We start from the raw sequence: 13,618 nt of genomic DNA, 5'->3' as shown, positions 1-13,618 counted from the left end.
ATGAGAATAGATCCCACAGGATTGGAGAGTTAACGTATGGCGGCGCTAAACCGTTAAAAACTTTATTTGATTACTTTATGAATTTTGTAGTCAAATTTTTTTTTTTTTTTCTTGTAGTGAATAAGTAATTTTTGAACTTGTGAGAATCCCAAAATATATAATTTTTTCGTTCGCACTTCACATTATTTGTTTGGAAAAAACGCTGAAAAATTGTTTGATGTGAAAGACAACACACAATTGTAAAACTGTTATATATAAATAAAGAGACAGATAAGTGATTTAGATAAGTCAAGTCAACTGGATTACCAATTAACAGATAAAATTTAGTATTTAATTTATACAAGCAGACTCTATGATTTATGTTTGATTCAACGGTTACGATGATGATTAAATAGCGTTTACAATAAGTTATTGATGTAACCATCACAGTGCATCTATTTATAATTAATAAGATTCATATTTTCTTTTATTTGCGATTTAAGCCACCTGTTATAAATTCATTTGTTATCAGTGAAACTTCTTTACATTAAAGGCTACATATGCACTATTAATATTACAATTATTCGTTACATTCTAGAGTCCATGTAAATCATTTAGACGATTACATTCAAAGTGGTCTTGCTTTTTTTTTTAAACACCTTTAGTTTGATGTTTATTTATCAAACAGATCGGTGAACAAGAAAGACTCTGCAATCATATTTATCCTGTGGCTGAACGGTCTTGCTTTTTAATTTCCTTTAAAAAAACAGGAATCAAATCTATAAGCACTATCAATTATTTCAATTATAAGATATTCATCCAAAAGAGATTCACAATCAACGTCGATCGATTCTCATGGAATCGAGGTCCGTAACTCTACTACATATGTAGCTGGTTTTTAAATAAAATTGTACTTAGTTCTCCGAATAACATTTTAGATAAAAGGTAAGGTGTAAATAGTGTATAAAATGTAAATTATATATGTCGAACAATGAACACATTCGTAACATAGAGAGCGACAATAAAATAAACACAAATAAGTATATAATAAACAAATTTATTTAAATTATAAACTAAAGTTAATAAATAAATAAAAATGTAGCCAATTTTGTATATAAATGAGTTCTGATTATCTATATAAATACCAAAGCCATCTGCTCATCTTTAAGCCCCACAGGCCAAAAGACACTCTCCTTTTGTTTATCTCTCTCTTCTCTTCACTTACTTTGCTTTGATCCGCCATGGCTACGAAACTCGAAAGCTCCTTAATCTTTGCCCTTTTGTCCAAATGCAGCGTTCTAAGCCAAACCAACCTTGCCTTCTCCCTCCTCGCCGTCACAATCATCTGGCTCGCCATATCTCTCTTCTTATGGACCTATCCCGGTGGACCTGCTTGGGGGAAATACCTCTTCGGCCGGTTAATATCCGGTTCATACAAAACCGGAAACGTTATTCCCGGTCCAAAAGGCTTCCCTTTGGTTGGAAGCATGTCACTCATGTCAAGCACTCTAGCTCACCGACGAATCGCTGATGCAGCTGAGAAATTCGGAGCCAAGAGGCTCATGGCTTTCAGCTTAGGAGAGACTCGCGTGATCGTCACGTGCAATCCCGACGTAGCGAAAGAGATTCTGAATAGCCCGGTTTTTGCTGATCGACCGGTTAAAGAATCGGCTTACTCACTGATGTTTAACAGAGCAATTGGTTTTGCACCACACGGTGTTTACTGGCGAACGCTTCGCCGTATCGCTTCGAACCATCTCTTTAGTACAAAACAAATCAGAAGAGCCGAGACGCAACGACGAGTGATCTCAAGCCAGATGGTTGAGTTTCTTGAAAAACAGAGTAGTAACGAACCCTGTTTTGTTCGTGAGTTGCTTAAAACGGCGTCGCTTAACAACATGATGTGCTCTGTATTCGGACAAGAGTATGAGCTTGAAAAAAACCATGTTGAGTTACGTGAAATGGTCGAAGAAGGTTATGATTTGCTCGGAACGTTGAATTGGACTGATCACCTTCCTTGGCTATCGGAGTTTGATCCTCAAAGACTCCGGTCTAGATGTTCCACACTCGTACCAAAGGTAAACCGGTTTGTATCCCGGATTATATCCGAACACCGTAATCAAACCGGTGATTTGCCTCGTGATTTCGTCGACGTTTTGCTCTCCCTCCATGGTTCAGATAAATTATCCGACCCGGACATAATCGCCGTTCTTTGGGTATGCACACCATTTATTTGATTAATTATTCTTAATTATATTTGTTGAAAATTGCTTAGGATTATTTAGATTAAAACATGAAATTTGAGACTCAATGTGACGTGTTGTGGAATAATTAAAGCATTAGAAGTTTTTTGTTTGACATCAAATTAGTAAATTTTAGATTTTATAACAGTTTCTATAAAAAGTAAAAAGTACTAAAATTTTTGAGTTATTATTACAGGAGATGATATTCAGAGGAACAGACACAGTTGCGGTCTTAATCGAGTGGATCCTCGCTAGGATGGTCCTTCATCCAGATATGCAATCAACGGTACAAAACGAGCTGGATCAAGTAGTCGGGAAATCAAGAGCCCTAGATGAATCTGACTTGGCTTCACTTCCATATCTAACGGCTGTGGTGAAAGAAGTATTGAGGCTTCATCCTCCAGGCCCACTTCTATCATGGGCCCGTTTGGCCATAACAGACACGATCGTTGATGGTCGTCTTGTTCCGGCAGGGACCACAGCAATGGTGAACATGTGGGCCGTATCGCATGATCCACACGTGTGGGTTGATCCTTTGGAGTTTAAACCTGAGAGGTTCGTGGCAAAAGAAGGTGAGGTGGAGTTTTCGGTTCTTGGGTCGGATTTGAGACTTGCACCTTTCGGGTCGGGTCGTCGGATTTGCCCCGGGAAGAATCTTGGTTTTACTACCGTTATGTTTTGGACGGCGATGATGTTACATGAGTTTGAATGGGGACCGTCCGATGGTAACGGCGTTGACTTATCTGAGAAACTGAGGCTTTCTTGCGAGATGGCTAATCCTCTTCCTGCTAAATTGCGCCGTAGGCGCAGTTAAAAAAAAGAAGCTCATATGAGAATTAGAGATTTTAATTAAGCAGCTTTTCGTTTTATTAGAACTAACATTTTGATACGTGATGTGTTTTTTTTTCTTTTCTTTATTTGTGCGTGTGTTGTGAACTTGTGAGTCTGAGAGGAGAGTGATGTGTTTTACTTTTTAGGTTGTAAATACAAGAAAAAGTAATTTATATATTTTTAGTTTCAATTTATATTTACACCACATTGTAATTTAGTTAAAATCTAAAATATCAGAAATATTTGATTGTTAGCCCACAAAATTGTACGTTTGATTTTTATAAAATAAATTATGAATTCTATCACAGATCAAGACTGCAACAGGATAAATTAAAAAAAAAAAAAAAAACGCAACAGGATATTAAACTATAAAATTTAGTTTCCAAGATTCTGGTGAACGATCTTTGCAAGTCTACTATCACTCCGGAAACGTTTTTTTTTATTATATATAATAACAATCACTTGTTTAATAAGTTGCATAGAAACACGAATGTTTGGTTTGTTTTACCAAACAATTAACATTACACGGTTTAAAAAAGAAAAAAAAACTTTACTTAAGAAAAATATTCTCATATTTTTAATCGTCTTCTAGTAATATAATATAGAAATACTAACATTACATTTCGAAATTTGATTAATAAATCCCCTCTCGAATTAGTAAATTAAAAACCAACATTCTTCATTTCTTTGTGTCCTTTTTTATGACACATTGAATTCTGTGTCTTTAAAGTGGCAAAAAATAACCGACAGTATAAAGGTTGAAATTATGTGGAACGTTTTTGCTAAAAATAATTCTGTGTCTGTGTCATATTTTTGACACACACTGACACACATTCCTTCTTTGTAAGTATGCCCTCACCCATTTTTATTATTAAGTACGAATTTAATGGAATCTACTGCATTTTTATTTTTATTTTTTTTCGTCAAATGGAATCTACTGCATAAGTTGGTTGTTTTATCAAAATCAAGTAAATAACACAAAGCTCATGCTAGAAGAAATTGGGATTGGCATATATCAACAAAGGGCCTACTGATACGGCCCATTAACATAAAATAAATAAGACATTATAGTCCAATTCTGAGCGATGGGCCAAATGGCCCAAATCTTCACATAAGAAGCCCGTTATTACCAACAAACGAAAACCAAGAACAGTAAGAAACTCTTATCAATCTGTTCATCATAATTTGGTCTACTTGTTGTTGTAGAATCTGAGAGCGAAAGCAACGCCGAGTATCAAGAGAGGAATTAAGTAGATAAGCAGCTTCTTTCCAGATTCTTCTTTAGTTGTTTCCGCCGCCGTAGATTCCTTCTCCCACGGCGGAATATACTGTTGCGTCACCGGAACCGTTGACTGGTCAACGTCACCGATACAGTATTTCTTCATTAGCTCCTTGGCATCTTTGCTATGGTTCACATCTTCGAAATCGATCGACGCGTCTTTCCCTTTAAATTTTCATAAAAACTCACAAAATTACAAACCGATAAATTCAAACTAAACCGGAATAAACCAACTCGTACTCGTACGTACCGGTGACGGCGAGGAGAACATTGTCACCTCCGGGATGTTCGTCCATGAAAGTGCTGATGTCATAGACCTGTGGATAAACATGTGTTTAGAAACAAGTATAAAGCTAAAAAAACAGAGCATTTATAATCTATAAATTTGTTTACGTGATTTAAAGAAAGTAGAAATATGGACCTTTCCATGGATGAGAATCCAACAATCGTTCTTGCACTTATGTTTAGCCACATCGTGAAACGAAATTAGATTCGCCATATGATTACTTTTGGTTGCTCGTGCTGAGAAAGTAACTTGAAACAGAGAACTTTATATAGAGACTTCAAATAAACTAGGGTTGAAGCAAAATAAAGAAAGCAAGATCGTGAGGGGAAGAGTTTCTAGTTTCTACGAACCGATGAAAAGACAGTGCGTAGCTTATGGAGACCACACGCGTTATGTTTATATTGTAAGCTGTTGAATATTATTATTACTAGATTTTGATGAAATTACAGTCTTATTTGGGGTAAATAGTTTAATCTTAGCTCTTTGAAGATGTAAGGGAACAAAGCAATGTATATCTGACCAGTTAATATACATAGTTGTTTTTGTTGAAGTTTAATACTATTCTTTTCGTATAAAATTGTTATTACGAACAAGGTTAAAAAAAGGTACCTACCATAGTAAAACGTGAAGAATATGGAGTTTGTAAGTTAATGGATTGGTAGCTGAGAATGCCTCCAAGTGGTCAGCGACCTCAGGTTGGTGAAGCTCTTTCACGTTTTAGTTTTCTCTTATAAGAAAAAGGAAAAAAGAAAACAAGTCAAAAAAAGAAAGAAAAGTCAAGCCTCAATTTTCTTTTGTTTACTTTAAACTTTTAAAAAGCCTCAAAATCACTTTTCTGATTAGGCCCTTTTTCAAAATCACTTTTCTGATTAGGCCCAATAACGCACAAAAGGGCTTTCTGTTTTGAGTAGGATAATTTAGTCCTTTATCAGTTTATGACTTTAGGTTTGAAATTTCTTCAAAACTGACCAAGCTATAGCAGACATGATGGAATACTATCACAGATTCACGACAATCCACGATTTTAGAACGATGCATTGATATACGTATAAATAAGAAAACATATGACATAGTAATAAAATACAATATGCATAACAGGAACAAATACTAACAACTTAGTAATGTTTGTAAGAAGAAAGCAATACATCTCAACAGTCATAACAATACCAACACATTCTGAAATAAGAACAAAAAAATCACATATATTATAGGGAGTAGAACAATAGATCCAGAGATTGCTCTTGTACGATGTCGTCGTTCTTAGACTTCTAGGCCACGCAATCTGTCCACAAAGCATATATATACGAGCAAATGAAAGAAATAAATCATATCGAACCCCTAAACCAAAATAATTAAGAAATACAAACCTTGAATTTTAAGAAGATAATGTGACTCGAGAGCTTCACAGTTCCGAGTTGGCTTGTATGGAACGTCCTTCTTTAAAGCCTTAGTTGCATCGACATCTGGATGGATCTTCTTCTTCAACATCCTCTTTATCATCTACAGTAATATATACACATATATAATGATGCTATACTTGTTGACATCGAATGAATATTTACTCACATATGAGTACACTTATGAAGCAACAAAAGTGATGTAATTGTAACATGCACGAATAATTATCTAGATCTTGACGTGACATTGTTTCCCTTGAGCTATAGAGGCACATGTAACATGTTCATATATCCATCATCATCAATGTTTCATAGTTACGGAATTGACTAAAACAAATTTAAATACCTGACGCATTTTCTTGATTGGACGTAAGTCGTTTTCTTCCTCTTTGGACTTTGACATGACCAGCTTCTTCTTAACAAACGAGAACCTCTTGCTTAGTTTTGAACCGTTTTGTTTATAGTACTTAACCTCCTCACCGTCAAGATTAGGGTTATTGGGTTTCTTGCAATGCCACGTGTCATAACCTTTGTCGTGGTCCTCCATGAAAAGCTCCGCAAGTGTTGTCCTCTTCTTCTGTGGCTCTATCTCGGCCTCGGCTGCCGCCGTGACAGCTGGCGTTTCAGCGGTTTTGATCGAGCCAAAGTGATCAGTATCGGCCTGTACGTACAGATTCTAATACGAAAGATCTCAAGAAATTCAATATCAAGAGTCAAGAAGATATAATTTTATGTACTTATTTTATGTACTTATTTCTTTGCGTATAATGGCCTTAATTGTCGACAGAAAAAAAAATGACGATCTCGATTGACTCAAATGCAATTTCTGCATTTATATGTCTTTAAAGTCATATTTTGAAAGAAAACCCAAATTTTTGTAGATTAGTGAACGTATAATCCTTCCATTTTAGTTAACTTATTTCTACAATAACAATTAAACTAGTTTAAAGATTTTAAAATTTTGGATTCATTTGAATATACTAATCAAATCAACGTAAACGCACACGAACAATTGAAGCATATGCATGTCATATGTCTATATAATCTTCTCTATTGGTAAATCAACCCGAGGATCATAAAAATGTACTCAATAGAACTGATTAGAATACGTACCCCGACATCTTCATGATGATCATAAAACTTATTTTCAACGGAGATAAGAGGATCCGACTCTTGGTCGACGTTCTTGATGATGCTGCCATCAATTACGACGTAGTCGAGATCCCCACTCCCGCATTCATCATCATCCATTTCATCTTCTTCTTTGAAGTTCAAGGTGTCAAAGCCAAATGTGCCGATGGTGAGAACTCCATCGAACCAATTATCAAGAGCATCCACTAAACCAACTTGATCCAATATAGCTTTCGTGTTCTTCTCAATCTCACTTATTCCTTCATTCCTCTTCTTCTTCTCGTTTTTCCTCACACCATCTATTTCTTTCACCATATGAAAATAAATATAGGTTGGACAAAATTTATGCTTTAGCGAAAACGTGGTATACGTTAATATAAAACTATTTATTAAACAGGGAACCACATGATCCTATATGATACTACTACAAAAAGTAAACTACTATTTTAGTGAAGCTTACGATATTCTAATAAACAAAGGGAAAATAAAGCAAATTTGTTATTTTTTTATAAAATAAAGCTGATATTGATTATCTATAAAAAAAAAAACTAACCTTTGATGACATTTTGGTGCAGCTTTTTCTGCACCCAGTTAAAGATCTTCGAAAAATCCCGGAAAACAATTATAGATTTATAATTACGAACTATATGAAAAAAGGATTAAAGCAAAATAATTAACAACAAAATTTACGTACCGTCATAGTTTTCTCTATTTCTTCTTAGCAGTTGAAAGAGTGAAGAAAGTTCTCAAGCAAAAAAGGATAGTGTGAAATGAGAAATCTATTAAGACATTAAATAAATCATATAGGAGAGTCCTTCAGCTTCTGACACGTGTTAATTACAAAGAGTGGGTTGGATCGGTCTGACTTTTGGGAGGCAAGGCCAATAAGTAGGTGCCACATGTCACTTGCTAATCTGGTCGTCACACTATTCGTTGTCCCACCCTTAATTATTAAGAAATTGCTTTTTGACCCGATTACTTATAAATTATCAAAGTTTGACAAGAAAATTTTAATACTAATTTTCAGTGCCTCCTTGATCTTTCCGTGGTTCATTTCTTGTAATCTTGTTGGTAGACTTCTGTTGCTTTCAGTGTTTGTATCATTTGATTAGACATCAAAGGAAAAATTCGCTGCATTAAAGCGAAAGTTTTGGTTTCAATCAATTTTTAAAAATGGACGTACAATTTTAATATCTTATTTGAAAATGTCATATTCACCAGCTTTGGATTCCCTCAAGAAGGGTCCAAATATAGTGGAAGCAATTCGGTCACTGTGGTCACTATAATATAAATGTCGCGGAATGTCATCGCGGATCATTCTTCACTATCAACAATAATGTATTCAAACCCTAGCGTCAAATTTTCAGAGTGATAATCATCAACGTTTTAGAACGTTGACGTAAAATTATCTTCAAAATTGTAAAAAGCTATGCCATTGCCATTTCTCTTGACAGAAACAAGCTATACTTAAATTATTGACAACATTATTAAGTTGTAAATTCCAAATCACATGGCCAATCCGTTACTAATGGATTAATTGTAAAATGTAATAATTTACGGATTTATAATCTGTGACCAACTTTACTCAAATTCTTCAGTTGCAACTTGCAAGGTCTCAGATACCTATTAAATCCTCAAAGATACAATATTAAAGATTAGGAGGACTATATGCATAATGCATATGCATATGCACATGCAAAGTACCCTCTAAAGCTTTTTGAAGAGCACACAAAACCACACACATACTGTTGGGATTTGGACACTTCACTCTCCTTTCTCTTTGTCAGTTGCTTCTTGTTCTCGAATTTTTGGGATTTGGACATTTTTTCTTGTTATCTTTTGCCTAATTATATGGCCAATTTATTCAATTGCATAAGTTTTCGAAAGTATTGTATTATGATTTTATAAGGTAGTGATGTTTTTATTTGCTCCTGGTGAATTTTAAATATTCACAAAAATCGACTCAAGAACTAATAAAGAATAAATCAGCTTATAAAAGACCCCTCTGGCTTTTCAACTCCTCCAATTTCTATTTTATGCATTCAAAATGCTCACTTTAGTTCCCCACTTCTTTTTCAGATACTGTTACAATCACTAAAACGATTTGTGTAGAATAGATTCTACATTACAAAAAAAATTAAAAATATAAAAGCATATACATTGGTTGGGATATTTTTGTATAAATAAATAATGTGATCTTATTAGAGGGTTTATTGAAGCATGAGCTTTTCTCATAACGGACACAGGAACCAATTAGACATTTGAGTTGATTTGAAAGTCATTTGATTAATAATATACAAGGTTTGGTTCTCTTTTCTTCACATAAACTTGTCGCTTGTGGCACAATAATCTTTTGGATTCAATTATCCAAATCGTTACCCCAATTGATAAAAGTAAATATATTACGGTAAATACAAATTGTTTATATAGGCCCATAGGTATGAATATGGGCTTATGTAGTATACATCGGGCCTTCACAATAATATGGGTTTCATGATTATTATTAAAGCAATAACTGATTTCTCATTAATTACGTCAGAGAGAACCAATGCGCGCGTTTACAAAAGTAATTAAAAAAAGAAGTTCGTTTTAAGTAAACGAATCAAAGCCTCCATATAAGTGAGAGGGTTCCAAAAGCTTTAGAGAAGAATCAGAAACCATTAACCCCACTCATATTTTCTTTATTTTTTTTCATTTATTTTAATTAAATCGAATTTATTGCAATTTTAAATCCAAAACCTTTTTTTTTATTTTAGTTTAGTTTTTTTTCTTCTTTCATCAGTTGGTGTATCCGCCATTATTACCGTAATCACTGACATGAAAACCATTGTCGGAGCCAGGTTTCCGGGAGATTTTAAGATGAACGCCGGGATCATGATGAGATGCCGTCGAGTTGTAGACAATGGAGTTGTTTATCATCTGAACGTTACTATTCATAAAAGCTTTCATTGGGAGGTTACTATTGCCTTTGTTAGGGACGTTCTTCGTCGTTTTCTTCTTACCTTCTCCTTCGTCGCTGCTGCTACTGCTGCTGCTTTGAAGTCTCCGTCCTTTCTCTCCGGTGCCGTGTGAAACCCTAGAGGAATGTGTTCCTGAACCACCGGTTTTGTTGCCTTGAGGAGATCGTAGGATCTCCATTACTGCACCTTTGTTTTCACCTGCAATGGTGATGACTCGTGTGCTCATTATGTTCTCAGAATCGGACGAAGATGGTTGACGATGCATCTTCTTGGGGTTGTTGCCTTGATGGTTTTGGTTTTGGTTATAGCTATGGTTTTGGTTATAGTTATGGTTCTGGTTATAGTCATGGTTATGATTCTGGTTATGATGATTTGTTTCGTGGGTTTGGCTTGTTTTCTCGGCAGTGAGAATGTTTTTCTGAGTGGTTTCACGTTCGGAATGTAACAGAGAAGCTGGGAGAGAGTAAGGTGATAGTACTCTCGGTGATGGTGCTTTCCGATGATTCTCTGACTCTGATGGAGACCGAGTTTTCACTGACTCAGATGTTGTAGACCGACTTGAATGAGCTGGACTCGGTGGTGAGTTCGGTTTTCGCGGTGGTAAGGCTTCTTGAACTTCCTTGGGAGATGGTGGGGACGTGTATGACGACCGAGGCGGTGGCGGAGGTGGTGTCGCAGCCTTTGGTGGGGTCGGTGGTGACATGTGGCGGCTTGGAGGTGAATGATATGGGGACCGCTCTTGAGGGGGTGAAGTTGGAGGAGCCTTCTGACGTGGAGGGGTAAGAGGCTGTTGCTGCTGACGTGGAGGTGAAGGAGGATCTTGCTGACGTGGAGGTGAACGAGGTTGTCGCTGACGTGGAGGTGACGGTTGTTTTGCCGGTGGTCTGACTACGAGCGAACTGCGAGAGGTTGGTCGAGGTTGAGGTGGAGGTGGGTCGCTTGAACCTTGCGCTGTAGGCCTAGCGATGCTAGAGAGACGGAACCATGGACGAATGTTAGACATTAGTGTATATTTATTTGAATTGTAATTATATGTTATTTATAAGTGTGGCAAAACACAATGGAACGATTTAGATATCATGTAACCAAAGCTTATATATAGATAGATTATAAACAAGTGTGTGTGTTGAAGAAAAGTGAAACACGAGAAACATGAAAGGAAAAAGGTAAAAATGAAGAAGAAAGGTATCAGATCCATGCAATGAGATTTACAGCTTGCAAAACCCACATTTTACGATTGGTATCAATCGTTAAGAGCCACATTCAAGCTTTTCCTTATAACTTATCTATCACCGTTGATAAATAAATAATTCAGGTTCTAGATTCGTTGCTATGTCTGGAAAAAGTGTGCATCTAGTCACAGTGACGCAAAAAGACGACTAAATCCGCATGAAGAACAAAATCTTTACAAATTACTATAGTCCCTCAACTAGCTTGACCGACTATGTATCCTCTATGTGTGATTTTAATGGTAGCTGGGATGGATCATACGCCGAAATCTCATTGAGTTAATTTCAATTTATATCATTAATTTTAACTTTGTTTCACTTTTTTTTCTCTAATTATGTACGTGTTTCAAAAGAATGCTAATTACTAAGGAGAGAGTAGTGCAACGGTTGATATTGTTTCATTTAGGATTTTTGGACAACTTGATTTTATTCAACGATTGTTAAACTATATCAAAAGGGAATTGAAACTTCAGAAACCAAACATCGAATACTAATAAGCAATAAAAAGTAATGTGCTAGCATCTTCTTCAGCTTTTCTTTTTCAAATTCATAAAATTAAAGTATTGATCACTACTCTGAGCCATTAATTCTTTCCTTTACGAATAAAAAAATTAAATATCTTATGATCATTTAAAAAAGATACAATGGTTCAAAGTGTATTATTGGTGGCTTATTGGGCGTTAGAAGTATCTATATCAAGCGTAGCATCTAATTATAAGCCTCTCTTTGTTGTTCAATTTTGCATTTTCTCATAAACATCACATATATAGTCGAAGTCAACATAATTAGGAAGATCTTGAAAAATTAATACACATTAATTATTTTCTTTAAGAACCAAAAATAAATATCTTATATGATCATTTTAACAATATACAATGGTTCATAGTGTATTATTGTGCATCAGAAGTCACCTACATATCAAGCGTAGCATCTAAATATAAGCCTCTCATTTTTGTTCAACTTTACATTTTGTACACACCACAAATTTAAATCATATATATTTTACATTTTTCATATAAACATCACATATATATAGTAAGTCAACAGTATTAGAAAGATCCTGAAAAATTAATACTAATATCATAACTTTTTAATACTAAGAGTGACGTTTTTTCTTTCGTCAACTGGTTAAAAGAGATCGTATGAGATAACATGTTACTAAAAATAGTCTAATCAATTATTCTATGTTGTTATAAATTATCAACAAAAGTATTAGGAGTGTAACATTCCAAGTTGTTATATAAAGATATGCATAGTATCTTTTAAATTAGCTTTCACATCCACTTGCCTCTTTCCAACAATTTTATTCATTGATGCAAATGGTAGTTTTAGTAACCAATGAAAGTGAAACTAACGTTTAAAGAATCTTTTGAAATTTTTTTAACTCGTTAAATTTGGTTAATTTTGAATTCTAATATCTAATGGCAATAAATAAAAGGCATTTAAAGTTGTAAGACCATCCTTATTGCAAGTCTCTTACTATAACTCTTAGGTATAATTAATCAAAATGATATGTGAATAGTTTAGAAGTGTTTCTAAGAGATAAAAGAAGGTTTAAGAGCTTCAAACCATTACAAAAACTCTTAGCTATAATTTTTTTCAATAAAACAATTCATCATAATAGTCGAGAGATAAAATTAAGAGCCTACTATTAAGGTTGCTCTAACATGCCCATTGAATTGGGTAAATTGTGTAAAGGCCCATCATCCTTAAGAGGTTCGTAATGGCCTTTCGTCAATAGTTCGATATACTTTTCAACATAAGCAATTATAGACTCCGTTTTTATTCATAGCGGATGCGAAATAAATCAGTTCAAATAGTTCGTGTTGTGGACTTTAGTCAAGATTCAAGAATATAAATCAGGCTATTTGTTATTTTCTCATATTATCCATTTGAACCTATATTTCTTTACTATTAAGTCAGCGTCAAAGAAAGACTAAAACTTCGTTCGAAACACGTTTTGTTGTTGTTAGAATTTAGTTTTGTTAAGTTTGCCTCGAATAGTCAAAATTCTTAAACACATGGAAAAGTTTAGTCGGATTATACGTCAATAAATTTATACCAATGAAGTCTCTTTATAGAATATGTTGATCATACAATGAGTTCATTCTTTAATGTGGTAGCTCACATGCAAAATATGCTACCTAAATGCATTTTTCCTTTCTTCTAACTTGGAGTAAACATAAGTCCTCAAAACAAAAACAAAAAAAAACATGTAGTTTTAGTAATTTTTAATCCAACTCGGGATTGATTATTTTGAATACATTATTTGTTTATATTTAA

At 34.6% G+C, this 13,618-nt stretch overlaps 4 protein-coding genes across 7 annotated transcripts; 1 reads left to right on the top strand and 3 right to left on the bottom strand.

Moving 5' to 3' along the window:
* The first annotated feature begins 1,058 nt into the window (after nt 1–1,058).
* Nucleotides 1,059–3,310, top strand: CYP78A6 (cytochrome P450, family 78, subfamily A, polypeptide 6). The gene is made up of 2 exons (NM_130231.4): nt 1,059–2,195; nt 2,419–3,310. Exons 1-2 carry the CDS (start codon nt 1,221–1,223, stop codon nt 3,034–3,036), a joined length of 1,593 nt encoding a protein of 530 aa, NP_182189.1. The 5' UTR covers nt 1,059–1,220; the 3' UTR covers nt 3,037–3,310.
* Nucleotides 3,311–3,898: 588 nt separating this feature from the next.
* Nucleotides 3,899–5,157, bottom strand: CB5-C (cytochrome B5). Its single transcript, NM_130230.3, has 3 exons — nt 4,754–5,157; nt 4,583–4,649; nt 3,899–4,497 (listed from the first exon to the last, which is right to left on the bottom strand). Exons 1-3 carry the CDS (start codon nt 4,829–4,831, stop codon nt 4,244–4,246), a joined length of 399 nt encoding a protein of 132 aa, NP_182188.1. The 5' UTR covers nt 4,832–5,157; the 3' UTR covers nt 3,899–4,243.
* A 400-nt stretch (nt 5,158–5,557) lies between these two features.
* On the bottom strand, nt 5,558–7,976 carry AT2G46640 (NAD-dependent protein deacetylase HST1-like protein). 4 transcript variants are annotated; one of them, NM_001202835.1, is made up of 6 exons: nt 7,841–7,976; nt 7,700–7,745; nt 7,129–7,451; nt 6,362–6,691; nt 5,986–6,118; nt 5,558–5,900 (listed from the first exon to the last, which is right to left on the bottom strand). In NM_001202835.1, the coding sequence occupies exons 1-6, from the start codon at nt 7,844–7,846 to the stop codon at nt 5,887–5,889; spliced, it is 852 nt and encodes a 283-aa protein (NP_001189764.1). In that variant the 5' UTR covers nt 7,847–7,976; the 3' UTR covers nt 5,558–5,886. The 4 variants fall into 4 exon arrangements, with proteins under 4 accessions (NP_001189764.1, NP_001323850.1, NP_001078070.1 ...); NM_001084601.1 differs by having other exon boundaries at nt 5,643–5,900; nt 7,129–7,445; nt 7,841–7,908; NM_001337207.1 differs by having other exon boundaries at nt 5,636–6,118; nt 7,841–7,898.
* A 1,514-nt stretch (nt 7,977–9,490) lies between these two features.
* On the bottom strand, nt 9,491–11,420 carry AT2G46630 (serine/arginine repetitive matrix protein). The gene has a single exon (NM_130228.2). The coding sequence runs from the start codon at nt 11,107–11,109 to the stop codon at nt 9,925–9,927; it is 1,185 nt and encodes a 394-aa protein (NP_182186.1). The 5' UTR covers nt 11,110–11,420; the 3' UTR covers nt 9,491–9,924.
* Between the last annotated feature and the right edge of the window lie 2,198 nt (nt 11,421–13,618).

The sequence above is a fragment of the Arabidopsis thaliana genome, chromosome 2, assembly GCF_000001735.4.
Source record: "Arabidopsis thaliana chromosome 2, partial sequence".
Taxonomy (NCBI): domain Eukaryota; kingdom Viridiplantae; phylum Streptophyta; class Magnoliopsida; order Brassicales; family Brassicaceae; genus Arabidopsis; species Arabidopsis thaliana.
The sequence above is the reverse complement of the archived record's forward strand: the minus strand, read 5'-3'. Positions and strand labels throughout refer to the sequence as shown.